Source organism: Ascidiella aspersa, chromosome 4 (genome assembly GCF_963924565.1).
Source record: "Ascidiella aspersa chromosome 4, kaAscAspe10.2, whole genome shotgun sequence".
Taxonomy (NCBI): Eukaryota; Metazoa; Chordata; class Ascidiacea; order Phlebobranchia; family Ascidiidae; genus Ascidiella; species Ascidiella aspersa.
The window spans coordinates 19,718,139-19,745,540 of NC_139450.1; the positions used below are offsets into that span (position 1 = coordinate 19,718,139).

The following is a 27,402-nucleotide window of genomic DNA, read 5'->3' on the forward strand; positions in this document are numbered from 1 at the left end:
GCGTCCTTCCTCCTACTGACATTCCCTCCCTTCTATAGAACTTGTGTCATTGATCTATGTTTTGGTCTGACTTTACTGGGTTCCGGTTCTCTATTTGGGACATTTTATATTCATCATCTATTTAACGTTTTTTTTGTTACAGCGACTATGTTGTAATTTGTTGATTAAAGCAAGTAAACGTTATCGACGTCGGTTATTGTTAGTCACTTCACGTCACAAGTGATGTCAAATCTCCAGTAAACTTCGGAATCGTGTTGTTCTCAAACGAACTGTTGAAACTATAAAACCTATAATATAAGGTAAACGCGCGATGCGAGAAAAAGGTGCATTTATTGCCTTTAGTTGGAACTTTAACCTTAAAAACAAACATGACACATTATTGGTACAGTGTGTGTTAACCTTTTTTACTTGGGGGCGCACCTAGAGGCATTTGAAAACGTGACGGCGCACTTTGCAAGCGAAGTGAGCGCGAAATTTTTGAGGTCTACCTGTATTTCTCTTAAATTGCTTGCATTTTTTTATTATATAGGCTTCATGTTGCATATCTTTAAAAAGACTCCAGCCTTGAGACCAAAATAAGAACAACATTAACTTCGGAATAAAATACAGTTAAGAATAAGGCGGAAATAGGACTATTACCTAATAGTCGTAATAATGACGAAATCGGAATCAAACCTAAATGCCTTTATTTAACCCCAAACACCATCCATAACTATCACTAACTCCCCAAATATTTTCAACCCTAACCCAGTTACTAACACCATCAACTACCCGCCCATAAGCACAAACAGCGGCAAAAAATCCAGGGACGAAACAGCGGCGCCCAAATGTCGACAGCAAACCCCCAATGCCAAACAGGTGTCGCCCAATCATATCCCATACCCTTTACCCTTTTCCCTACAGTCTTGGGCGTAATTTTCATACCCTTTTCCCTACAGTCTTGGGCGTAATTTTGTCCATTTAAGTCTTATTCCGATGAATTTTGGGCTAAGTTCGACATGTTTAGGTCTTATCTAAACTATTTTAGATCTTAGTCTGTCGTGGTCATTACTGCGAATTTGGCGTTATTAAGTCGGTGGTCTTAGTGCTATGGTATTATAGATTATCTGATGTAGATATTGTTGCTTTGTAGGTCGTATTGTGTTTTCTACCTGAAAGTACTGTGGAATCAATGAGCTAAGCTTAATAGGAAACGAAAAAATACATGTTTATATGTTGTTTTTTTTTCCTTTTGCTCGCGGCGCACCTGGCAGCCTTCCATGACGGACTCGGCACACCAGTTGAGAAGCGCTGCATTGGCATATAAAACTATTAGAACTATTTATCTGAACAGATCGATCTGCATCAAAATCACGTAAAAGGTTTGTTCGAAGCTCAGGAAGGCAAACTTTGCGTTTACCCTAACTATAAGTTGGATAGTTCTAAATAGTCTTTAGGCGGTTAAATTAGTAAAAAGAGTGATTTTTAGGGCCATGTCTTGATGAGAACCCCTTGGGACAAACGATGAATAAGTTTTACTATGTAACCGCGTTTTGTCAGTTGTGCTAAGTTTATATCCGATTATTCGTTTAAAGCCCAAATGCACAGTGCCTACGATAGGTCTTGTTACAGTCATAGGCCTAATATCTATAAGTTCAATTTCTGTTAAACCAAAATATGAATGCTAATTATTTTGACCAGGAACAGAATATATTTTATGTGTTAACCAATCAATTCAATTAAACTTTTTACCCTGAACAGGACACAAGGTACAAACAAGTATTTCCTATTATTCATGGTTTTGAGCAGCATCTTGCGCTGTACCCATATTAGAACCATCATGATCAGGTCAGATGCGACAGTTCGTCACCATGTCGTTTTAGGTCTTCCTGGTTTTCTGTTGCCAGGTGGAGTTCACCTCAATGCAATTTAAGTGTCCATACATCACCAAAGTATTGAACAGCCCCCAACAGGCTCACAGTTCAAAAAAGCATAATTAAAAAGTTCGATGCCATCAATGTTGGGCTTAATCGAGATTTGGGCTTTATGTCACATTACGCCTCATAGCACACTTTGCTATACCCAGTGTCCTTTGAAGCGCAGACCTCCAGTTACGTATTTGCGAGCCTGTGCCTCGGGATGTTAGACTTCATTATTCGTATCGCCTTCACTCGCGCTTGTGCTTCTACTTAGTGCATTTTAATTATATGGGCCGAAAATTTACTTTCGGGACATATCTTGTTTTTGCCCGAAAATGTTTCAGACCGATTTTTGTCCGAAGCTTTATAGAAAAATTATACATCGTAGAACCTTCAAATTTCCAGACATGGCGGAGAGTGGTATGCAGGTGCTTTGTAAAAGTTTGTGAGGCTGCACACCCAAGTTCTTGGGGGGCAAAAACCTGAAATATTGCGTTTTAGCTCTCTGTAGCTAACGACTGCCATCTAGCAGCAGAAAAACTTTCATACAGCTTCGTTCATATACGCTTGCTTTGTCCAGCTTGTGAAGTGACGAAGCGACTTACCGCCTGCTGCGCTTTATTGTCCCGCGCGTGAGACTTTCATTGTGACTCGTCCAAAACTGGGCTCGTGCGACTTGCATTTTAAAGAGGCTTCTCTTTAGTAAAATTACTTAATGCTCTTAAGAAAAAACATATTTTACCGCCGCAAATTTAAATGCGGAATCTGGAGGCCTACACAACTTAAAATTGTGTGTTGATATGTTGAATTGGAGTAACATACGAAACAGGTGCAAATAGCAAATATTCTCCAAATACGATTTTTTCAAATATTTTCTCCAAATCGTATTTCATCGTATTGTTGTCGTAATACACAAAGAGGTAAGGCCGTGAATATACTTTCACCCACCGTACAATTAACGCAGGGAAGCATTGCGAGTAGGGATGTTCAAAGCAGAATATCGGCGACTCATTTATAATGCTTGCTTTAAATGCGGCGTCAGCGTTTTTTCGGGCGACCAACTAATCGCGATAAGCTTCGCCTAATAATCAAGTGTCAATAGGATGCATTTGTAGCGTCACAAGTAATAATTAATGGATAGTTTGGAATTTATTGTATTGTGTATTTATCAAATATGTTACGATTTATGATTTGTCACATTTTCACGCCTTTTACCAAACACTCGCTGCTATTCTGAGAACAGAGCATTCGGCTGTTTCACACATGATAAATGTTATATCGTGACACATATTTCCGTAACAGATAAAAGTATTTCACCTGTATGAACGCGTTATTGTAAAAGTTCCCGGCTGCCAAAAAGGCTCCGGGTTATAAATCATTTCCGCTTTTTGGTGTTGCCTTTCCTCTTTTATGCAAACTTTCAACTTATATATGCGAAAGCTTATATCAATATAACCAGTCTTGTCTAGTTAATACAGTAAGCGGTTGTGTTGCTTGCCGGCTTCTGGCTGGCTAGCTCAACACCAGCCAACAAAAACTGTGTGGATTTGTATCAGACTACAACAATACCTTGAAGTAATAGTGAAGCATATATCAATACTAGACGGGGGTGCGGTTGTTGTATATTTCAGGGCTTAGTGTTTATTTTCACTTTTATTTTTTATTATTTTTTCAATTGATTTTATTTTTATTTTTTTTATTTTTTTATTTTTTTTTATATTTTATTGATTTTTTCATTTTTTTTACTTTTCACTTTATATTTTTTTGTATTGTGTATTTTATATTATATATTTTGTTTTTCTTTTTCCTTAACTTGTTTCTGCAAGCAAAAACAGATATGGGCCGAAAACTTCACCACTTAACTTATGCCTTTGATGCGAAAGGGGTTCAAATATGGCGTAGATTTTAGGAAATGAAACATATATTTGATAAATAGAATTTACGTAGAAAATGCGAACAAGCATGTTATTACATTTTGACCAGCTTACGTGTTTGAAAAGCAAATATTATCATTCTCTTAAAGACTTAAAATGGTTTAACGCCTATGGTTTGCTATACTTTTGCAACTTTTACGGTAAATTTTTACCATTGCTAGGTCCGAGCAATCACTGTTAAAACAGGCTTTAAATCTGTAGTTTCAAACAATATGAAAAACACTATTATGTGCCTAATACGCAAACTATTAAATCGTAAGATTTGCTAGTTGTTTAGGCCAGATGTTGGTATGTTATTTGGAGCAACATGCACAACATGTGCTAACAGAGAGGGGTGTACTGCCTCAAGATTTCGCATTTAAATTTGCGGCGGTAAATACAACCTATTGACACTTGATTATTAGGCGAAGCTTATCGCAAAGTAATTGGTCGCCCCAAAAAATGCTGACGCCTCATTTAAAGCAAGCATTATAAATGTGTCGCCGATATTCTGCCTTGAACATCCCTACTCGAAATGCTTCCCTGCGTTAATTGTACGGTAAGTGAAAGTTTATTTACGGCCTTACCTCTTTTTGTATTACCGCGACAATACGATGAAATACGATTTGAAGAATATTTGAAAAAATCGTATTTGGAGAATATTTGCTATTTGCACCTGTATAGTATGTTACTCCAATCCAACATATCAACACACAATTTTAAGTTGTGTAGGCCTGGTGTTGATATGTTGGATTGGAGTTGCCAACAGATTTCGCATTTAAATTTGCGGCGGTAAAATAAGTTGTTTCTTAAGACCATTAAGTAATTTTACTAAAGAGAAGCCTCTTTTTAAAATGCAAGCCGCACTAGCCCAGTTTTGGACGTGCCACTTCGCACAATGATAGTCTCGCGCGCGGGACAATAAAGCGCAGCAGGCGGTGAGTCGCTTCGTCACTTTACAAACTGGACAAAGCAAGTGAATATGAACGAATTCTGTATGAAAGTTTTTCTGCTGCTAGATGGCAGTCGTTAGCTACAAAGAGCTAAAATGCAATATTTCAGGTTTTTGCCCCCCAAGTAAAGGCCCCTGGGAGTGCAGCCTCATAAACTTCTACAAAGCACCTACATACCACTCTACAAGATATGTCCCGAAAATAAATTTTCGGCCCATATAATAACCAGTCTTGTCTAGTTAATACAGTAAGCGGTTGTGTTGCTTGCCGGCTTCTGGCTGGCTAGCTCAACACCAGCCAACAAAAACTGTGTGGATTTGTAATCAGACTACAATAATACCTTAAGTAATAGTGAGGTTGATTGGTCGAGGCAAATTAGTTTAATGAGACTTGCAATTAACACATAGCTTCACATTTACCTCCGCAAATTTAAATGCGAAATCTTGAGGCAGTGTACGCCTCTCTTTTAGCATCTGTTGTGCATGTTGCAAAAACTTTTGATTTAATAGTTTGCGTATTAGACACATTGTTTGAATCTACAGATTTAAAGCCTGTTTTAACAGGGATTGCTCGGACCAGTAAAATTAACCGACTAAAAGTTTGCAAAAGTATAGCAAACCATAGCTGCGTTAAACCATTTCAAGTCTTTAAGAGAATGATAATATTTGCTTTTCAAACACGTAAGCTGGCCAAAATGTTATAAAATGGCCATACACATTAACTAGGTAAATTATATTTATCAAATAAATGTTTCGATCATTCCCAAAATCTACGTCATATTTGAACCCCTTTCGCATCAAAGGCACATAAGTTAAGTGGGGAAATTTTCGGCCAATATCTGTTTTTGCTTGCAGAAACAAATTAAGGAAAATAAAAAACAAACTGTAAAATATATAATATAAAATACACAATACAAAATATTAAAAAATAAAAAGTATATAAAAAAAAATAATAATAACATAAAAAAAAATACAAAATAAAAAATTAAGTCAATTAAAAATATTAAAAAAAAAAAAATAACACTAAACCTTGAAAATATACCCCCTGACAAAATATACAACAACCGCGCCCCCGTCTAGTTGTTTTTATTTCTACTTGGACGGATGAAGCACGGTTGTGCAAAAGCTTGCCGAGAATACAATACAATGTCTTTTTATAGTGCAACCAGATTATCCTATTTAAAATTATACAACCGCGGCCATTTACAAAGACTAAATTTATCTTGTATTTTTACAAAAGAGACAGGTAAAACAGGAAACTATTCGGTTGTGCTTCAAGTTGATATCACTTTAAAAACACATTTGGAAACTGGGAAAACAATCAGAAACAGATATTTCATTTTATAAGCGTCAAATTTGAGGTATTGTAATGTCCTTTTTTAATAAACCACATTTGCAAATATAATAACACAGAGCAATCCACATGTTTTTTTGTATTGTATGACGTGTAATCATAAATTCCAACTACTGCAGTGATTCAAATCAAATTTAAAAAAATAATCGATATCAAAACAATAATTTAATGTTATGTACTGCATTTCACTGATTTTTCTTCTTGCTAAGCTATGATGTCACTTCTTTCTTTGCATACAACATAGAACGCAATAGATGCAAAAATCAGTGCCAAAAATTCAGCTTGCAGCCCAAGTGGAGTAGACATTCCCTGCAAAATAAGATTACAATTAATTATTACACTACTCAACAAAAAAATTGTGGTTCCAAAACGCTGCAAGCTGTTTTAACTGACTTTGAGGCGCTGATTCCGAATATATAGTAATCATTTTTTTTCTAGGAGGTATATTTTTTGGCTACAAGGTACCTGCTATATACTGTGAAACATTTCTATCTGTAAAAGAGCAATAATTATGCCTACCAAAATAACAGTAAAGCCTGTTGAATAGCCAAAAAAGGACCGAAATGCATCGTCATGTCATAGTGTAAAAGAATGCATTTCCAACTACTTTCTGGGCATTTTCCACCTACTTCCAGGAAATTATTATTTTTAAGTCTCCGATTTATACCTATTGTATTTGCTGTACAAAATTATCTGAATTTAAAAGATCGTTCTATTCTAGCCACATCATTGGCATTCCAAATTTTAGGCTTTTCCTTATGCACAGTGCATCTGTGAAGTACTGATTAAGCATTACTGGCGGCTTCAAATGAAAGTTCTTAAGAATGTTAGACATTTGGGAGATTATTTTTTTAATACAATATACTAGAGATCAACCGATATCACTTTTTTGGACCGATACGGATAACCGATTTTTTACAATTTTGTCAACCGATATCCGATACCGATTTTTTTATATACCTGGGAAAAATAAAATCCAAATAACGTTTTAGTTTATATACCTTTATTATTAATTAAACTATTCTTTTGCATATTAACTTGGTGTGATGCTAAGACCCAAATTTTTTTGATCAAATAATGGGTCAGTTGTTTGTTGTATAGGAAAAATTATATCATATTTTCTTACAAAAATATCGGCAAAATAGCGGCCTACATTTACCAATACCGATATATCGGTAAAAGCCAAATATCGGCCGATATACACATGTTAGCAAATTGCTTTGCGATTTATTGCCATGGCTGTGGTCGACTGGTCGTGTAAGACAGTGGTTCCCAACGCATGGGTCTTAGGTCACCTGATTGTTTTTTTGGGTCGCTTGGTTTTCAGGCATATTATATCTTGGAAGAAAAAAAACAATAAAAAAAAATTAAAACGTGAAGAGATCACAAAACTGGAAATTATAAACACAAAAATATGAAAACTAAACAGCGAAACCGGCTGAAAGTTAAAGCTGACACGCGTCTATGCTCAAGCAAACTAACGCCTCGATTTCAAGTGGTTTGATAAACATATTGTTTTTGGAAAAAGTAACGCTTTGGTAGTGCAGGTTATTCGCAACGCAATCTTGTATGATATTACAACAATTTGCTTGGGTCGCAGGACTATACCACATTAATTTTTCTTTCAAAATTGGTCGCTTAAAAACGTGTTGGGAACCACTGGTGTAGGGTATTAAGATTAATTCTCCCCCCTCCCTAAACAAAATCGAGGTTAAATAATTTCATAAAAATATACTAGGATTCGATTATTCGATTCGTTTTTCTAGATTCAAAACCCTTTTAGAATCCCCTGGGATTCTACTGTGAACATCCTTAGGAGGCCCCGCAATTTTTTAAACTAGAATTTTTTTTAAATCAACACGATCAATACTATAACATTCCAATTATACCTCATACTTACTGTATATATGCTATCAATGCTTAAAACTTTAATGAGAATAATGTGCTCTGGCTAATATAGTTTATCAGAACTTAATGAATTCAACAGATGATAAAATAAACTTTGTAATCGCAAGCGTTTAATGCGGCTGTACAACAAATACAATTGGATTGGATTATTGGTTATATTATTCAAAAAGGCCAAATGGCAAAAAAGATTGTAGAACATAACATAACAAACCTCACTCTTAACATGTTTATGTTACAGAAAAACACAATTTTGTGGCATTTAATTTATGTTTCAAATACACAAATGAGAGTAATTAAAGCTTTAAACTTACAAGGTGTTGCAAGGGAACAGAAAATAACTCTTTGATTTCTGAAGCATCATTTGAGCTGCGAAGTGCTTTTCTTAAATTGGAATATCCTTCTTCATCAAAAAACCTAAATATTTTAAATAAAACTGCAAATACCAAATAGGGCAAAACAGCAAATAAGTTTCAACAAGTGTAAATCACCTAACATAGAAGTGCTTTCCAGACTGTATAGTTGATTCCGTTGTCCAACTGACTTGATAATTGTTTCCTTCAGGAGATTTGGTGACAGGAAACTGCATGCCATTGACATCAGCAAAAAGAATCAAGCTCTAAACATAAATTTTGATTTAAATTTGCCATAATGTATGGCAAATAGTTGTTAAAAACTATAATGAATGGACCAATAAAATACCTCAGGATTGTTTTTGCATTTTAAAGTAAATTCTACAATGAATGCAGTGCTCTGACTGAGCTTTTTGTTCATGCTGGAATAGTACGATGATGTCACAGCTGGCTGTAAGCAAGTGCTGCAGGAAACGACTGGATGAAAAATGTAAAAGAATATTAGGAAAACAATGTGTGTATAATGTATAAAGGTATATTGGCCACAATCGACCACCAATATGCTTGAGAGTTATTGAAATAAAGTTAATTTGTGCTCGAGACCTACACCACCTATGGCTCAAAGGTGGCTTGCAGCCTGTGCAACTGTTTAATGCAGAGCTCCATGTAAAATCGGTTCATAAATTTAATTTTTAATAAATACAGATTTGCTTGTGTATAGCATTACATCAACAAAAAGCGTATCATGTTTATATGAAGTTGACATTTAATGCAGCGGGAATCCTTTGTTTCCCCAGGAATCATTTATTTGGCTATATATTGCATTGTATGCAAGTTACAATGCTTACATAAATGTTAGTAATGCATAAATGAAAACTTAGTTTTTTATGTTGTGGCCAGGGGCATAGCGTGCGGGGTGTCTAGAAGTCTTGACACCACCCTTTGAACTCTCAGTAAATAAGGATCACAAAACTAAAAACATAATTGCTGCAAGGTTACATGGGCAACATTGCACCTGGCATTAAAAACACGTCTGTGTTTATCGCTGCCATGTCCTAATCAACTCTCGTTATCGTTACTTCATTGATGTTCATTTGTCAAAGTAATCTCAAACGGGCATGATAACAAAAAAAAAATTAATTGGTGAAATGACCTGCCAACAACATAGAAGTCAGGCATGTAATTATGTACATAATTAATATATAGTTTTTGAATATTTGCATATATATTCTTAAAAAGGAATATTTAATATCAGGTGTACATTTATTAGCGTCAAACGCTCTTCGCCGCCAGTCGCTTGGTTAAACATTTTAATTAGCCTAAATCTCGAAAAAGAGCGTAATGCCATCAGGGTTATAACCAGAGCTCGAGCCCGGAGCTAAGCATTTTATCTGGACCCAGAGCCGGAGCCATTGTTATTATTTTTGTGGAGCTGGAGCCGGAGCCGGAGCCATTTTTATTATTTTTGTTGAGCTGGAGCCATTTTTCAATTTGTGGTGCTAAACCTAAGAAATTATATTTTGTTCCATCTCCAACGTTAGTTAGCCAAAAGCAATTTTTAAAACTTCCATTGAATAAGTGACTGGTGGCACCGGAGCTGGAGCCGGAGTCATTGGGTGTGTGTTTGATGGCTCCGGAGCTGGAGCCGGAGCCAAAGGATATGAGTTTTACGACTCCGGAGCTGGAGCTGGAGCCGGAGCTAATGCTATTTTACGGTGGCTCCCCAGCCCTGGTTGTAACAGACAATAGCATGCCATAAACTGTGAGGCAAGGGGAAAAAGGGTAACTTGCAACCCGCGAACATACATTTCTGTATGGCAGTAATCCTACATGATTTATCGACGTCAGGTCTGCCTTGGATTGGACCTTCAATTTTTGAGTTAGTAAAAATGCGAGAAATTTATGGTTATTTGTCCCTTCATGAAACAAGTCACAAACATTTTTGGTCGATAGATTTGTGGGAAAAATTTTTGGGGTTCCCGGGAGTTTCCCTATTTTCCTCCCGACGTTAATGAATAATGACATAAAATAGTGACGGAAATGATGAACATGTGTGTCTAAACCGCTTAGTATGCAATCTTTAATTCAGGGTAAAAACTAAACCACGGTGAATAAGTGACATTGAATTTGGTAGAATCATGTTTAAGCCATCAGCAGTGCAGTTTTCTAAGTTCCATGTATGGGACCACGCTAAATTACAAGCACGTCTTTTCGCCACGTGCAATACTAAACAAAGATCGTTTTTTTTCTCAGTGTTATTCTTCCACGATTTGTGCATCATCTGCAAAATTCCAGTGTAACACCAATATCGGCTATTAGCACAGACAGCGAACAGCGAGAAAAAAAAGGAAGGCTTGATTCAGCATTTGTCATTTGAATACACCCTTGCTAATTACTCAAACTGAACAAATAATAGGCGAAAGTGAAAAAATATCACGGCAGTTTAACATTAGCTTAAGATGAGTGACAAAATTACATTAAAAACATTGCCAATGCGGGGTACGAGTTAAAGAATCACCCTTTGGATACGCCACTAAGCAAGATCCCTATGTATTATATTTTAAGGTATTTTGTAACTCACCTTTGAGCATGGCACACACCAGCAAAACACAACTAAGTTGATGGAGTGGCATGTTGTAAGATAATTTGCAATTATTAAATTTTATCTATTAATAAAAAATTGTGTTAAAATCATAATTACATACTATAATATTGTTAAATTCAATTAATGTCTGTTTTTTTAAATATATAGTTGCTAACTATTTGTCATAAATACTTGCAATAAACTGATTATTTTATAAACAGGATACACAGTAAAATCATTGCATGACTTACTTCATTTATACCGTTAACAGGGTACTACTCTGATTACTCAAAATTTTTAACACATATTGTGGGGTCTATGTTTAATATTTAAACATTTGAAACCTATTGCATACCTAGCAGTTTATCAATAAGCAACATGTGTCACAGAGTGTGTTCACGTCAAGTCAACGTCTATCTTTGAAGTTAGGCTGACAAAAGTGATACATACCCCTATTCAGTTTGGAAGACACAAATATCAGCATTGTTAGATTATCTCTTGGCAAAGTATTACTGTGTTACAAAATATACCTTTTTTCTATGCTGTCTCAGTGCAGTTTAACAATGATTTTTGTGTTGTATATGCCAGCACACAACAATAAAAAAGACTCACTCCAAATCATTACAATTACAAAATATATTTGAAGCCTGAGTACGCATTCATTTGTACATGCACATTGGAAAAGGGTTTTCAAAGTTAGTGATGAAAACATCTTGATTTAGTAATTGCACACCTAAATCTGCATGCCATTAAAAACATTTGCATTAAATCCAGAATGTAAACTTTGGCTATTGTGCAGATGAGAAGTTTATGCAGCCTGAAACTATGCAGCTGTTATCAAGTTAATGCTAATATTTGGGTGAAGCAAGAGAAATTTGGAGGTTAGGCGAGCAAGTACATTTTACTTTTCATGGTGAATTTATGCACGGCTACGGCACTGCTGACCTAAAAATGCAACTGTACAGCTTTTAGCCGAACATTCCAACCTGGCATAAAAGCCTGATTGCACACTTCCAAACCTGAAAGTTTGGCACTGAACACCCTAGATCTCAACGACACAAACCAAAATGTTTGGCGTGCCAAGTTCCAGAGGTGACTGAAAACAGTCTCTCACTTTCTTCAATGGCCAATGACTTTTTTAAATTTAGCTATCACGAGAGTTAGGAATAGTAGAATATTGAATTTGGATCCGTAATCAATTTTGCCGTTTATTTTGGGTAACCCCAATATAATACTTTTTTATGCGGATGGTTGTACCTAATTGTACATAAGCGAGTGGCAGGTTTAGATATAGCTGAAACGACATATTTTTTGTGCTTGTTTAAAATATAGCCATGTAGTGTGGTGTCATCAATTTTTTGGGCGACTAATTACTTTGCATCTCGTGATAATCTTTGCCGAATAGTTAAGTGTCAATTCATTGATATTGACAAGCGACTAACATTAAATTGCAAAAGTAACGTTTCCCCGTAAAACGTGTTGGATTAGCAAACAAACTTCGCTATTGGTTACTTAAGGTCAACTTTAGTGCAATATCCAGCAAGATTATACATGGTGTAATTGTTAAGTATATATTGGATTACTGAAAATAGTAAACCAGTGTAGTGCATCCTTTTATGATGTACCTTAAGCAACATGCTACCTGCGACACATGTATTCTACCGTGCTGGTGACGAGCGGACATGTGCACTGCTCTGGACTCCTACACCAGTATTGTTTGCAGCACATTATTTGACTGTATACCACATTACATTTAGGATAAGTAAAAAATGGTTTATAAAACAGGATGAATTGGTGAAGAGTTTATTGTAGTCACTAAATGGGACAAATATTAAATGTTGGCAACAAACTGTTTTTTGTTTAATGATTCTTTTTTATATATAGGTATGTATTACAGTTTACTACTACCAGCTTCAAATGGCAGTTGTTTAAGCCCTGTAGGGCAGGGTTTCCCAAACTGTGGTCCGCGACGACTGCACAGGTGGTCCATGGCGATATGACAAGAAATTAAAAAGTTACACATATATGTTGTACAGCAGGGGTCGACAACCTACGGCCCGTGGGCCGGATCCGGCCCGCGAATGTAATTTATCCTTTGACAAACTAGACACGAGTCCATGTCTCATACTTTTTGACTATTTTAACTATGTAAATTTTCGCGCTTTGCGTTAACGATCTTTATACATCAGGTTTGTTTACATTATGATGCTGTCATTTGAACTAGATTAGCGCTTCTTGCGATGTGGAAGACGGACTGTCAAGTGCCAAAGTGCGTCGTGTACAAACGGAAAATGTGTTCAAAAATATTGGACATACATTTTTTTATTTTTTAAATGTAATAAAAACTTGCAAGAAATTTGAAAGAAATGCTGGTATACCCAAAGAAAATCACGCTCGCCACGTGCGCCCGGACTTAAATACAGTATGTTAACAAACACTAAACTAGATTAACCATTAATGTTATCGCGTTTTCTCAAAGTGGTTTTATTACACTTTTCAATATGAATAACAACGTGTGGACTCGAATTTTGAACTTAACAAACGCTTTTTGTCCCGCTTTACGCCAACACTTTACTACCTCCTTAAAAGTAACTAAACAGATTTTAAGTGCAAAAACATATCCGAAGCCCGCCTGATTAACAGTTGTTCTAACATTTTAATAACATAATTCCTAGTTAAAATTTTGTGCGGCCTACAGAGACCTTTCTGAGTTTGGTTTTAACCCGCGACTAGAAAAAGGTTGCCGACCCCTGTTGTACAGTATGTGTACTCTTTCAAAAATAATTAAATTGCGGCAGTTATTCACAACTTATTGATTTTGAAAGCTTTTGTTATCCAGTATCGTAAATCTTACTTGTTGAGCTTTGAATTTATGATGAATTAATGATTTAAGTAGAGGGAAGCAATCCCATCCATCCCATTGATGTTGTCAGTTTTGTAAATATATAAAATTTGGTTTTATTTATTTTTTGCTTTGTATTGCGGTCCACGAAAAAACAGATTCACAAATAGTGGTCCGTGGTCCAAAAGAGTTTGGGAAACCCTGCTGTAGGGTATATTAAGATAAACACACCCTAACCCTAATTATGTTAGCAATACAACCTTTGTTTAAGCTGTGTACAGAACTTCAAAAACTGTTTGGTACACGGATATCTGTGTACCGAAATTCGAAATTCGCACTATTGTACACAGCTTTGGCAAATAAGCTATTGAAATTTTACCAAAGGAAAGTATTTTTTTTAACACATGCCTTAAACAACCTGGCTGATCCTGCAAGCTTTAAGTTGGGTTGCACAATCCGTCCTAGCTGACATCAATGCGAACAATCCATGGTACAAGCAATTAACGTGATTGTAGCTATAAATTCTATGAATGGAGTTAGCTCAACCAGGCAAGCTAGAACGGCAAGCAGGTAGCCGGATACCACGAATCCTTTTTGTTCAAGGTGTTACGACATTTTGGACAATCCAAAATGATTCAATGAACCGTCTTTTGTAATAGTGTGACTCCAAGTCTAGAATTTTAACAATTATCCAAATCAATTCCGTGTTGAAGTTCAATTGTATGCTCTGCCAAAGCTGACCGGGATGCCCTTTCATGGCGGACATACCAAATATGTTTAAGTTTCCTGGTATGAAAGGAACGTTTAGTTTCCCCTATGTAGCTTGCTGGGGATTGTTCAGAAACCTACATGGGAGAAACTAAACCGGGTAAAATCCTTGCGCAGGGGACGCCCACCACCAGTTACTCATTCAACGGGAACATGCGGAAAACATGCTTGCTGGCTAAGGTAGGAGGAAGAGTTGGTAAAAGATATAAAAGAAGATTTGGTGGAAATCTAGAGGTAAACTTTTTTTCAAGTTGTATTTCTAGTTGGCATTATGTTAATTGCTCGCACCATAGATTGTTCGCTTTGATGTCAGCATGAGCGAATATTGCAAAATCAACTTAAAGTCGATAACAACTTGTTTAGATTTTGAGTCTGATTGCAGGATGAGCCAGGTTGTTTAAGTGTTGTATTAAAAAAATTATAATATTGTTTTTTATAAAAGCCTGATTGCTGGACAAGATATTTCGCATTAAATGCGTAAAAATATTGACTGAAAGCCTTGGTTATTTTTGAGTTAAGGGACTTTTGCTTTTTAGCTAAATTTGACATTTTTGACATTTATGAATGTTTAAACAAATATTAATAACTTATCCCTGAATAACTGACTGTCGAGCCATATATAATTTTTAAGACATTCAATTTTAAGGCGGAATGTAACTGAATATTAATATTCATGAATGTGAATAAGTTCGGTATGCAGGAGAGCCGTAAAAATAGACAACAGCCTCTTTCTTATTTTAAGCCTACCCAAGTTTGGGCTTATTCCCCAAGGCAGGGTTCAAATAGTGGTTAAATCAAGGCACATTATTTAGGTTAAGGTACACCCTATTATCATATTTATTCTAAAAGACTATTTACCATACTTTCAAACCCTTACTACTGTAACCGGATCTGCAAAATTAGAATACTTTTTATTGTTAAAGCTGTTTTTAGATACGGTATCCGAAGTATATTATCAAAAAGCACTAAAATAAGTATTGGAGAATAAATATAATAATACTTGACCACCCAAACCCAATCAAGCACACTGCCCTAAATAATGTTAGCAATATAACCCCCGAATGTGTAGGTGGTGCCTCCTAGTTTATATCGTCAAAATTTGAACTTGTTGGCTCAACAGTTAAGGGTTAATATCGCTGAATATTAATATTCATATTTTTGAATATTTTTTTTTTTCAATATTTTTCGCTAAAAGTGTGATTGCTGGAAAGATGTAGCCAATACAAGGACTGTGTAAAAATTTCAACTGTGTATCGTCACAACTTTCGGAGATATTGCCCAAAACCTATTCTAGCGCGCCAAGTTCGCGCAGGTCGAATGTGTTAGGATTCTAGACCAGCACCAACAATTGCCCTTGTGTACCCCCAATGTTTGCAATGCTGAAATAATATATTTTGGATACCGTACCTTTTCATTTTGAATTTTGCTGGCCTAGTGAATTTACAAAGGAGCCCATTGTTTGGGTTAGGGCGCGGGCCTGATTGGAAACTTTGAATTTTGCGAAGGGGAGAAAATTTGGCGCTCTTTCACTATTGTACGTGAAAAGTTAAGCAAAAAAAAAAAATAATAATACCGCATACCACAACGCATATTGTTTGGGGTAGGGTGCGGGTTAGCGTTTTGGTGAGGAGGGTGGGTCAAGTAATATTATGTTTATTATTAATAATAACTTGACCCACCCTCAACCAAACGCTAACCCACACCCTAACCCAAACAATATGTGTTGTGGTATGCGGCATTTGAAGAATTTTTTTTTTTATTAATTTTTACGTACAATAGTGAAAGAGCGCCAAATTTTCGTCTCTCTTTCACTATTGTACGTAAAAATTAATAAAAAAAAAAAATAATAATACTGCATACCACAACGCATATTGTTTGGGTTAGGGTGCGGGTTAGCGTTTGGGCGAGGGTGGGTCAAGTAATATTATGCCTATTATTAATAATAACTTGACCCACCCTCAACCAAACGCTAACCCAAACAATATGCGTTGTGGTATGCGGCATTTTAAGTATTTTTTTTTTTTTATTAATTTTTACGTACAATAGTGAAAGAGCGCCGAAAATTTTGCAGCTTGAAATTGCGCGGCTGCAATACCGTTTTTGTAAAATTGGACGGCTGAAAATAGAGTACCATACTGAAAACAGTTAGCGACATGAAAGTTTTGCGGGCGCTGGTCTAGAATCCTACCACAGTTCTAAAATCAACGCACAAAATTTGAGTTAGGATGCGGGTTAGCATTTGGGTGTGGGTGGGTCAAGTATTATTATATTCCTAATTTAATAATAATACTTGACCCACCTTAACCCAAAAGCTAACCTGTTCCCTAACCCAAATGGGCGCTCGTCTAGAATCCTACCACAACGAACATTATTTGGGTTAGGGTGCCGGTTAGCGTTTGGGTTTGGGTGAGTCCAGTAATAGTGTTAAACAATATTACTTGACCTACCCACACCCAAACACTAACCGACACCCTAACCCACATATTATGCATTGCTTAATAATCATTTCAACGTTGTGGTAGGATTCTAGACCAGCGCCCCCAAATGGTGTTTCGTTGTGGTAGGATTCTAGACCAGCGCCGTTTTGCGCGTTTGAGCGATTTTTCGCGGCTGACCGCAACGTTGATTTTACATAAAATGCGCGGCTATGACCGCGGCTGAGCGCTAAAACGCAGGCCTTACTTTCCCACCTGGGCACAACCCAGACTTTTTTAATAAATCTGTATGAATTGGGTACATTAAACCTGAATTGCACATCTAAGAATTTAGCGCGGCCCATGCACAGCCAACAACTAGGGGACATCTGCCGCTGCCAAGTGCCAACTTGCCAACTGTCGAAACCATCTTTGAAAAACTTACTTCAAAAAAGATTTACGTGTTTCACTTATACTTTAACGTTTAAATTTAAGTGTTTTTTTTTGCAAACCGAATTTTATAATTAAAACAAGGGGCTTTGAAGTCAAGATACAAACTGTTCGTTGACTTAAATCGGTACAAAATATAGATACTCTTTTTTTTTTGCCAAATTGGCGTACATGCAAAAGCATTTACCACTTTTAGTATGTTTTCCTCTGTTGCATTTGTAGAGAAACGACGCATGTCTGTTTGTGCTTGTAATTATAGCGTGTTCGCCTGGTAAAGTGTTAAATAGCCGTTCTGGCAAATCTAGCCGACATTCGACTCAGCTAATCTCCATCGCAGTCGCTCTTGTGCTATATAGTGTCACGCTGCTGTTGGATTAAACACTACAGTCAACTGATGCATGCCTTACTTGCGAGACCCGTTTTTACTGCGCTGTAAGCTCTTTTATTGAAAGCGAAATATGCTAAATTATGTGAATGTACAATAAATCTATAAGCGACCTGACAGTATGCACTTTGAAATGCTATGACAGTTTGTTTAGTTTCGATTCAGTGGAGTCAGATAGTACGGTGGTCATGTCTCACCTGTTGAAATATACACATTTATTGTTGTGCTGTCTATTAGTCAGTACAGTCGTTTTAAACCTTTCGATACCGCCGGACAGAAAAAAAAAACATGCTTTATCTATTTCCGAGGGCAAGATTCAATACTGAGACCGCTAGGCATATTTGGCTTTAACAATAAAAAGCGCTTTCGAAGGACTTCAGGAGTATTGCACTGTACAGGGTGTAGCAGCTTGCGCTGCCCCATATTGTTACCGGCTTGAAACCAGGGAGTCGAACCGGAACCGAACTTTATGAACCGGTTTTGGGTCAATTTTTTCCGAACCGTAACCGCACCTGAACCGGTTTTTATAAGATTTTAAGGAGCTGAACCGGAACTGAACCGAATATTTTGAAAGTACCTGAACCTTAACCGAACCCGAACCTGTAAACAAACGCAGTTCGCTCCTGCATGACGTCACAACTTCTATTTTACAGAGTCAAGTTACGCCATGTTCGAAATTAAATGAAAAAATCGTTTATTTTTTATTCTTTAGATATTTCAATAATGAGTTGCTGTTTTTTCAATAAGTCACGTAACTTAGATTAAATGACTTACAATTCAAAGATTAATCTTTACATTTATCGACCCACATTTTGAGATTTAACGCAAATTATATTGTATCTAAACCGGAACTTTATGAACGGTTTTGAAATAACGATGTCGAACCGGAGCTGAACCGGAACTTTTAAATTCCTCCGAACCGAAACCGGAACTGAACCGGATTCCGAAAAAATCCTTGAACCCGAACCGAATCTGAACCGGAAAAGTCAAACGGTTCGACTCCCTGCTTGAAACCCCGGCCAACCAGATGACGTCGTCACACCAGCCTCTGTGAATTCATCAAATTGACAGCTTATTGCCTGATCGTGTTTTAGTCGATTGTCCGAGTTTCCTTTTTATCGATGCGTCGCCGAACCGCATTGTCACGATATTCAATTACCGCCAGCTGGAATGCTGTATATAAGTAATTTCATTTTATTCCAAAAAATAGCAGTCCATCATTCCAAGTCTGGCGCTCGTGGAGTGCGGAGCGAAAAATGGCAAGCAGAGCAAGTTACGCTCAGGCAGTGAATAAAAATGCGGCCAGCTTTAAGAGGCCGAATTGCTTAAGTATGAGGACAGTTAATTTATTGAAAAGAGACGAAATTCTGAATCTTATAAAAAGTACGGACTATCCGCTGAAGAAATTAGTTGGGATTGCAGAAATGCGAGGCCAAAACGTCGACATAACTTGCACCAATAGATAAATTTTTTTGGAACTTTACACAAAGCTATGCGCAGCAGAATCAGTGAAATTTGTTAAACTATACGAAAATGACAAGATTAACATCGCAGTTGGCTGGGTGCCTATCCCTTTCCCCAGTGAACTCATAGCAGAGGAAATATCGGCAAAATATGGAAAAGGTGACACACAGGAAGGACAAGATTGGGTTGCTAACCGGAATGAGAATCTTGACAATGAATTCAACGGACGTGGAAGAAAACCCTTTACCAAGTTATATTAGGATGGCGGACTGTGAATTTTACGTGACATATCATGGGCAAGTGTTCACTTGCAAGTATTGTGACGAGAAAGGTCACAAACAAGCAAACTGTCCCAAACGTCAAAACGATTTTCCTCGGCTAGTAAAACGACAAGAAAAGCACAAGCAAGCCAAAGCACACGGAGAGACAAACGATAACGCAGTTGCCCCCCAATCTAGCGCTGGCGTCAACAACGCTGATAACAATCCACACTCTACAACAGCCGTAAGCAGCATTCTAAACGATGCTGATAAGAACTCCCCGGACTTCAATTCTGAAAACAACGCCAACATCAAGTCAAGCACACCGATGCTTACCAACAACTGGTCAAGGAAAAGGCTGCAACGAAGCCCAGACGAGCTTCCTAACAGCAAATCTATTAGCCTATGTGCGACCAGAATTTCGCTGACATGCCCTGGTGCCAAGCTGAAGCTGTGGTTTCGGCTCAGTCGAAAACTTTCGTTTGCTGGAGTTGTTCCAACAAGTATTCCGTAGCAATGAAGTGCTGCACGGACGAGTTATTTCTGGTCGAAGAGGGTGAAGAAACATGTCAATGTCCTTCATGCGAAGGGACATTGAGACGTATGCCGTGCTGCGATGAGCTCCAGCCAGAATATAAGACGAAGGAAGATGTGCTTGAGTGCATACAGTGCGAAAGGTACTCTGTTGTTTGTAATTGTTTTACTGTTAACTCGCTACCTAAGGTTACCATGTGTAAAGCGTGTAGTAATACCCATTGCAAGTATAAGATAGTCAACTGTAGTTGCGGGAAAAAGCATTCCTGTCTTATGGGTCCCAATAAAGCGTTTAGATGTGATTGTGGCATGGAGTACGAGTGGGACATTGATATTGGTGTCGAACGCGTTTAAATACTATTTTTATGTCTTTAAATGTTGTTTCACACAACGTTCGAGGTTTAAACATTGCTATGAAAAGAAAATCGATTTTTAATTTTTTACGTCGTAAAAAGTGTCACGTTGCCCTTTTGCAGGAAACCCATGGTAATGCCAAGCACGAAACGTTATGCGGTATGGAATGGGGAGGGGAGGAGAAGCGTTTTGGGCGCACGGCACCTCAAGCAGTAAAGGGGTGGCAATACTAATCGACAAAAACTTATCCTATTCCGTCTCAGGCACACGGGTAAACCAAGAAGGTCGATACTTAATGGTTGAAATTACAATAAATGCAACCCCAATAGTAATTGTTAATGTTTACGCGCCGAATAAGGACGATCCAGAATTTTTCATCAATTTATTCGCCGTACTTGACAGCTTTTCCGAAGCCCCAATAATCATGGGAGGGGACTTTAATCTAGTTCTGGACAATGTCCTAGATCAAAATGGAAGTAAAAAACATCGTAACCGAAAAGCAAGAGAAAGTATTTTGCAATACATGACACATTACAAACTAACAGATATTTTTCGCCACAAATTTCCAACCATTAAAAAGTTCTCAAGGCTTCAGAAACTACCAGCGGCATCATCGCGTTTAGATTTCTTTTGAATTGACGGATCTCTCGTCGAAAACGTTAAAAATGTAGACATAGTCCCCGGTCTAATGTCCGACCATAATATGGCAACTCTAGGGGCTGACATTAACCCAGCACCACGCGGTAGAGGCTACTGGAAATTTAATACATCACTATTAAATGACCAGCGTTACAAGGATAAAATAAGAAAGGTAATCACTTATAATAAAGTAGAAAACCATATAGGCGAAACCGACCCACATGTAAGATGGGACGCCTTGAAAGCAGTTGTTCGGGGAGAAAATATTAGATATGCGGCCGAACTAAAGCGAAGGCTAAATATTAAGCAAATCGATTTGGAAAAACTGATTGGCGAGACGCAAGACGCTATTTTAAAGAACTCTGAAACAGAATTAGGCCCCTTGCACGAAAAATTGTCCAAACTTAAATCGGAACTCGACCAACTAATGCTGCGTCAAACTAAAAGCGCCATAACGCGAAGTAGGGCTCACTGGGCAGAGGAGGGCGAGAAAAATACAAAATACTTTTTAAATTTGGAAAAAGGGCCTTGCGAAAAAAAGGGTATTAACAGACTTTTTGTAGATGATAAAATAATAACTGACCAAAACAACATTTTGGACGGTCTACTTGACTTTTACAGGCAACTCTACAAACAAAACGGAGATCTATTGAACAAAACCTTAATCGCCTCAAAATTAAAAACACTAAATCTCCCAAAAATTAAGGCAGAACAATCAAAACTATTAGAAGCGGAAACAACAGAAGCGGAATTCTTCACTGCTCTCTGCAACATGGGTAAAAATAAATCCCCTGGGCTAGACGGTTTTCCAGCAGAGTTTTATATCACCTTTTGGGATGATAATACAGGTAGGCTACCAGCTTCTCAGTCAGAAGCAGTGGTAACTCTACTTCCAAAAGCTTATAAAGATCATGTTCAACCGGGAAATTTTAGACTGATAACGCTTTTGAATGTAGACTACAAAATTGCTTCAAAAGTAGTTAACACCAGGATCCGAGGGGTACTGTTACATCGTATTTGCCAGTAATTACCGATTTCTATGAGACATTGCTGTACCGTTGTGAGCTTACTTTCCGATACATGCGGTTTTTTCTTTTTCGCCTGACTGTCGTGGTGGAAGTTGTTTTGCTGCTGTTTTGTGTAAAATGAAGTATTTGTTACTCGAAAGATTATTCTTGGCGAGTTGCGTTGTGTATAATGTGGTTTTGCAACCCTGGAATATGTCAATATGTAAAGTAACATTTGCTAAATTTACTATACCACAAGTAGTCAGTTCGCCTAGAAATATGGCATCGTGTATATGGTAACGTCATTTATGTAGAATTTACACCGCTCTTGTTTTGCAGTGCCTTCTCTTGTGAACTTTATCAGAGTGAAATCTCACTCTTTCTTGACTATATAAATTTGCTTTAAGTCTTGGTAAGTTTATGTTTACGTGTGTGACGTCATAATGAGGCCTTGTTTGCTAAATTGCTTGTTTTATTTAGGCGTTTGATAAGTTAGTGACGCTGATTGCTTCGAATTCTCCCGGTTCCCCAAATAGTTGGTGAGCATAATATTTGAAATTGTACTACGAGTTAATTGGTTTTGACACGTTGCCTTTGTGTAGAAACCGTCTCCTTCCCGTATTGTGCCAGCTTCGTTGATTCTTTCTTCAGATCAACAACAAGTTTCAAATTCAAACTGTGTGTGGTTGTTTAAGAGGCTGAAATAGGAGACGCGTTTCCCTACAAGAATTTAGCCTCATATAGCGTTCTGCGCATAGACCGGGGCGCATATAACGAACGTTATATAAAGTTTCAACTATTGGTCGAAAAGGTTTAGCTCTGGCTAAATCCCAATAAATATTCCTGGTTGAAAGAAGTCCAACACTTTACTATGGATAATTCAAAATTGTCCAAACTAAACATTCCTGATGTGGTCGCCGACTGTCGACAACGACTAAGTAGTCAATACCTAGTCGCAGAGTGCTTAATGAAGGATAGCCGCAACAAGGATGCTCTTGAGGTTGCGTTGGTTACTTTAGAGCAGCTCTTTGCGGACACGGTAAATGCCTACGAACCCTATCCTCAACTTTCAGACCGATTTAGCAAGCATAAAGGAAAATAAAAATGAATTTGACGACCGAGTTTCTACCTGGGTTCGTCGCATTAGCTTGCAGCCGAATGTTGCTTTACCTTGGCAGACAACCAGCCCTGAAGCCCCCGTTGAAACCCAAAGCGGAGTTCCAAAGGAAAACAGATCAGTTTGTGGTCTTAGCGTGCGCTCTAGCTCGTCGCATTGTCGTAGTGTGCGCTCTAGTTCTACTACTAGCAGTAGAGTCCGGGTCAAAGCGACAACACGACTTGCGCGTCTTGCAATTCAGCAAACTGCACGACAAGAACTGGAGCAGCAGCACAAAGAGGCCGAGAGGCGTTGAAGAAGAAAGGCGTCGCGTTGAAGAAGAAAAGCGTCGCGTTGAAGAGGAACGGCGTCGGGCTGAAGAGGAACGGCGTCGGGCTGAAGACGAACAAAAGCGACAAAAGGACGCGATGGAGATGTTGGAACTACAACATCAACTACAGGCAGCTGAGGTGGAGGAGAAAGTCTGGGACGAGGTGTCAGGAAATACAGAGTACATGACGGTGAAGGAAGGTTCTGAAGGAACGCCTACGTCATTACGAGAGCAGCCGCTCGAGGAGCAGCGTCGCGTCATGTTCACGTCACCACCTGTCACGTCCAGGAGAAGCCCGTCGCGATATATCCCTAACGCAACGCCCTCCTTTGACGATCGAGATTACCTAACATCAGAAACCCCGAAAGTTTTGCCCGTTTGAAAATAGAACGGTCAAGCAACAAACCATGCATGAAAGTGAACTCGCCTCGCTCGTGAAGCATATAAACAGACCCAAGCCCGAGGTAATTATATTCGATGGTAACCCAATGGATTATTGGAGATTTATTCGCAATTTCGATTCTCGTATCGACGACAAGGTCGATGACGAAGGAGCCAAATTATCGTATTTGGTCCAGCACTGTGAGGGCAAGGCCCGAAGGTTGATCGAATATTGCTACAGACTGAGGGACAATGGTTATCGACAAGCAAAACAACTGCTATATGACCAATACGGCAAGTCGCATATTATTGCGCATGCATGCGTAAGGTGCGTAGTTGATGGTCCGGAGTTACGTCCGAATGATGTCGCTAGACTAAGCGAATTAGCGCAATCGCTGCGCGACTGTTTACTCACTCTTTCAGACATTGATGAGCACTCAGAAATGAACAACTATCCTACACTGATTGCTGTTGCAAGCCACCTCCCGTTTAAGATGCAGGAAGCTTGGAAGCGTCGGGTTGACGAGATTGTCAAAAAAACTGTTCGTGAGCCTCTGTTCCAGCATCTCGTTGACTTTGTGGAAACTGAAGACCGAATCGCGAACTCACTCTTTAGTCGGATGCTGGACGAGCATCGGAGTGAAGCCAAAAAGGTCAAAGCTAAAGGTAATAATGTAAGGGCCTCAAGTCACGCTATTTGGACGGAGGGAGAGCCCGAAGCCCAGGCTCGCCCTGGATCCTCCAAGCTTCCCACGAACCGACTGTGCCCCTGCTGCTCAGAAAATCATAGTCTCACAGAGTGCAAAGAATTCAAAGCCCGGTCGTACAGTGACCGCGTGCGCGTTGTCCGACGCAGCAGGTTGTGCGTCAACTGCTTTCGATACGGACATTTCGCTGTAAGGTGTTATAGCCCAAAGGCATGTTCCGTGAAGGACTGTAATGGAGCTCATCACGACCTGATGCACCCTCCGGAGAAGAAATAAGAGGACCTCTCCCCTACCAAAGGTCCAGCTCCGGAACGTACAGTATGCTCGGTCGTGTCGGCGAGAGAGGAAGATTGTCATGCTTCATCTGGTCGCCAGGCCGTACATTTGATGATGGTTGCGGTGCGGGTCAGTGTCAATGGAAAGCTGTGAACACATATGCCCTTTTGGATACTGGCTCTGGTGTCACTTTGTGCGACAAGAAGCTGACGGATAACCTCGGATTACAAGGAGAACCTAGCAGTGTGACGATTAAGACGGTAAATGGAGACAGCCGCCGGAGAGACGGCAAAATGGTGAGTTTTTCCGTAGCCTCGCTTGACGGTGCTGCGACGGTGGAACTTCCCGAAGTGATTGCTGTTGACTGTCTGCCAATCACGGCTAACAGATTTCCAAGAAGAGCAGAGTTGGACAGACTGCCACACATCAAGGATTTGTCATTCCCACATGTTGACTGCAGTGAAGCTCTACTGCTTATTGGTCTGGATGTTCCAGAGGCCTTTATCGTCGAAGACGTACGGAAGGGCAAACCAAAGCAACCCATTGCGTTCAAGGTTCCGCTGGGATGGGCATTGGCAGGACCTATCGGAACACGATCTAATGATTCGTTCTCTGTTAACTTCACTCGTGTGGCTGACGACTCGCTGCAGGAGAAGTTGGAACGACTCTGGAAGACCGACTTCCATGACACCAATTGCACCGAGATGCCGATGTCACGGGAGGATCGCTATGTTTTGGATCAAATGAAGAGAGAAGTAAAGTTCGAACAAGGACATTACGTGCTGCCGTTGCCGTGGCGCACAAATGAACAGCCGTTGCGTAACAACCGTGTCATGGCTCTTAATCGTTTGAGCTCGTTGGAACGCCGCTTTGTTCGTGATGACGTGCTGCGCCGCGCTTACACGGATACCGTTGAGGGCTACATAGTTAAAGGCTATGCCGAGGCGATCCCTGAAGAGGAACCCGATGAAGACGTGGTGTGGTACTTACCGCATCACCCTGTTACAAATCCACACAAGCCTGGTAAAATACGTGTGGAATTCGACTGTGCCGCCAAGTATCGTGGACAGTCGCTGAACGAAGCTTTACTCCAAGGACCTGACCTAACTAACTCGTTAGTCGGTGTTCTTTCTAGATTCCGGATGGAACGGGTTGCTCTTGTGGCGGACGTTGAGGCTATGTTCCATCAGATACGCGTGAAACCGACAGATTGCGACGCACTTCGGTTTTTATGGTGGCCGGGGGGTGACGTTTCGAAGAAGCCTACTGATCACAGGATGGTAGTACACTTGTTTGGGGCTGCTTCCTCACCCTCGTGCGCGAGCTTTTGCCTGAAGCAAGCCGCCGAGGACCTGCAAAATGAATTTCCGAAAGAAACTGTCGAAACAGTAAAGGAGAATTTCTATGTCGACGACTGTCTAAAGTCCGTGCCAACAGAAGCGGAGGCTGTTCTGCTGGTCCAAAGCATCCGCACACTTCTCGAGCAGAAGGGTTTTCGATTGACGAAATGGCTAAGTAACAGCCGGCAAGTACTCGCGTCCATCGATGAAAGTGAACGAGCAAAATCCGCAAAGGAGCTAAACCTGGATGGTTCGTGCGAAAGAGTCCTCGGAGTCCGTTGGAACGTTAGCTCCGACGAGTTCGGTTTCAATGTCGATGTGAAGCAACCGAAGTCGTTCACTCGAAGAGCAATCCTTTCTGTGGTAAGTTCGTTGTTTGACCCTCTTGGCTTTGCAGCTCCCGTGCTTGTGGTGGCAAAAATCATGCAGAGGGATCTATGCAGGAAACAGCTTGGATGGGACGACGTGCTTTCCAAAGAAGACACCGGAATGTGGAAGAGGTGGCTGGATCAATTGCCGCGCCTGGAAGGTGTCACTCTTCCTAGATGTGTGCTGCCACGCGTTTTCGGCAAGGTGCGAAACACAGAATTGCACCACTTTGCAGATGCATCATCTGCGGCCTACGGTGCGGTGACATATCTGAGGCTGGAAGACGACCGAGGACTAATTCACTGTTCGTTTGTGATGGGTAAAGCACGTGTTGCTCCCCTAAAGACATGTTCGATTCCGCGCTTGGAGTTAACTGCAGCCGTTCTCGCGGTCAAATTGGACCAACTTGTGAGGAGGGAATTGGATTTGGGCGAGTGCCGATCGGTATTCTGGACGGATTCGACGGCGGTTTTGCAAAGCATTCGCAACTGCAAGAAGCGATTTCCTGTGTTTGTGGCCAATCGCCTGGCCAAAATTGAAGATGTTTCTAGTCCAAGTCAATGGAGGCACGTAAACACGAACGTAAATCCAGCCGACGAGACATCACGTGGATTAAACGTCAAAAAATACCTGAAATCAAGTCGATGGCTCACTGGCCCAAAGTTTCTTTGGGAAAGCGAGGATACGTGGGCCTCCCCACCGGACTTGTCCCCGTTGCCATTCCAGTTTTTGAATGAAATGAAGGAGGATCAAACGGTCTGTTTGATTGCCAATGAGTCTTCCACTGATCGCCTAATCGCCAAATACTCCTCCTGAAATCGCCTGA

General features: G+C 39.4%; 1 protein-coding gene and 2 pseudogenes across 1 annotated transcript; 2 read left to right on the top strand and 1 right to left on the bottom strand.

Moving 5' to 3' along the window:
* Positions 1-6,181: 6,181 nt before the first annotated feature.
* LOC146148585 (translocon-associated protein subunit delta-like) lies at positions 6,182-12,045 on the bottom strand. The gene is made up of 6 exons (XM_083387585.1): positions 11,315-12,045; positions 10,957-11,041; positions 8,725-8,852; positions 8,514-8,641; positions 8,337-8,439; positions 6,182-6,426 (listed from the first exon to the last, which is right to left on the bottom strand). The coding sequence occupies exons 2-6, from the start codon at positions 11,006-11,008 to the stop codon at positions 6,322-6,324; spliced, it is 516 nt and encodes a 171-aa protein (XP_083243711.1). The 5' UTR covers positions 11,009-11,041; positions 11,315-12,045; the 3' UTR covers positions 6,182-6,321.
* Positions 12,046-19,074: 7,029 nt separating this feature from the next.
* Positions 19,075-20,056, top strand: LOC146148586 (uncharacterized; annotated as a pseudogene).
* Positions 20,057-22,947: 2,891 nt separating this feature from the next.
* LOC146148587 (uncharacterized) lies at positions 22,948-27,392 on the top strand (annotated as a pseudogene).
* Positions 27,393-27,402: the final 10 nt, after the last annotated feature.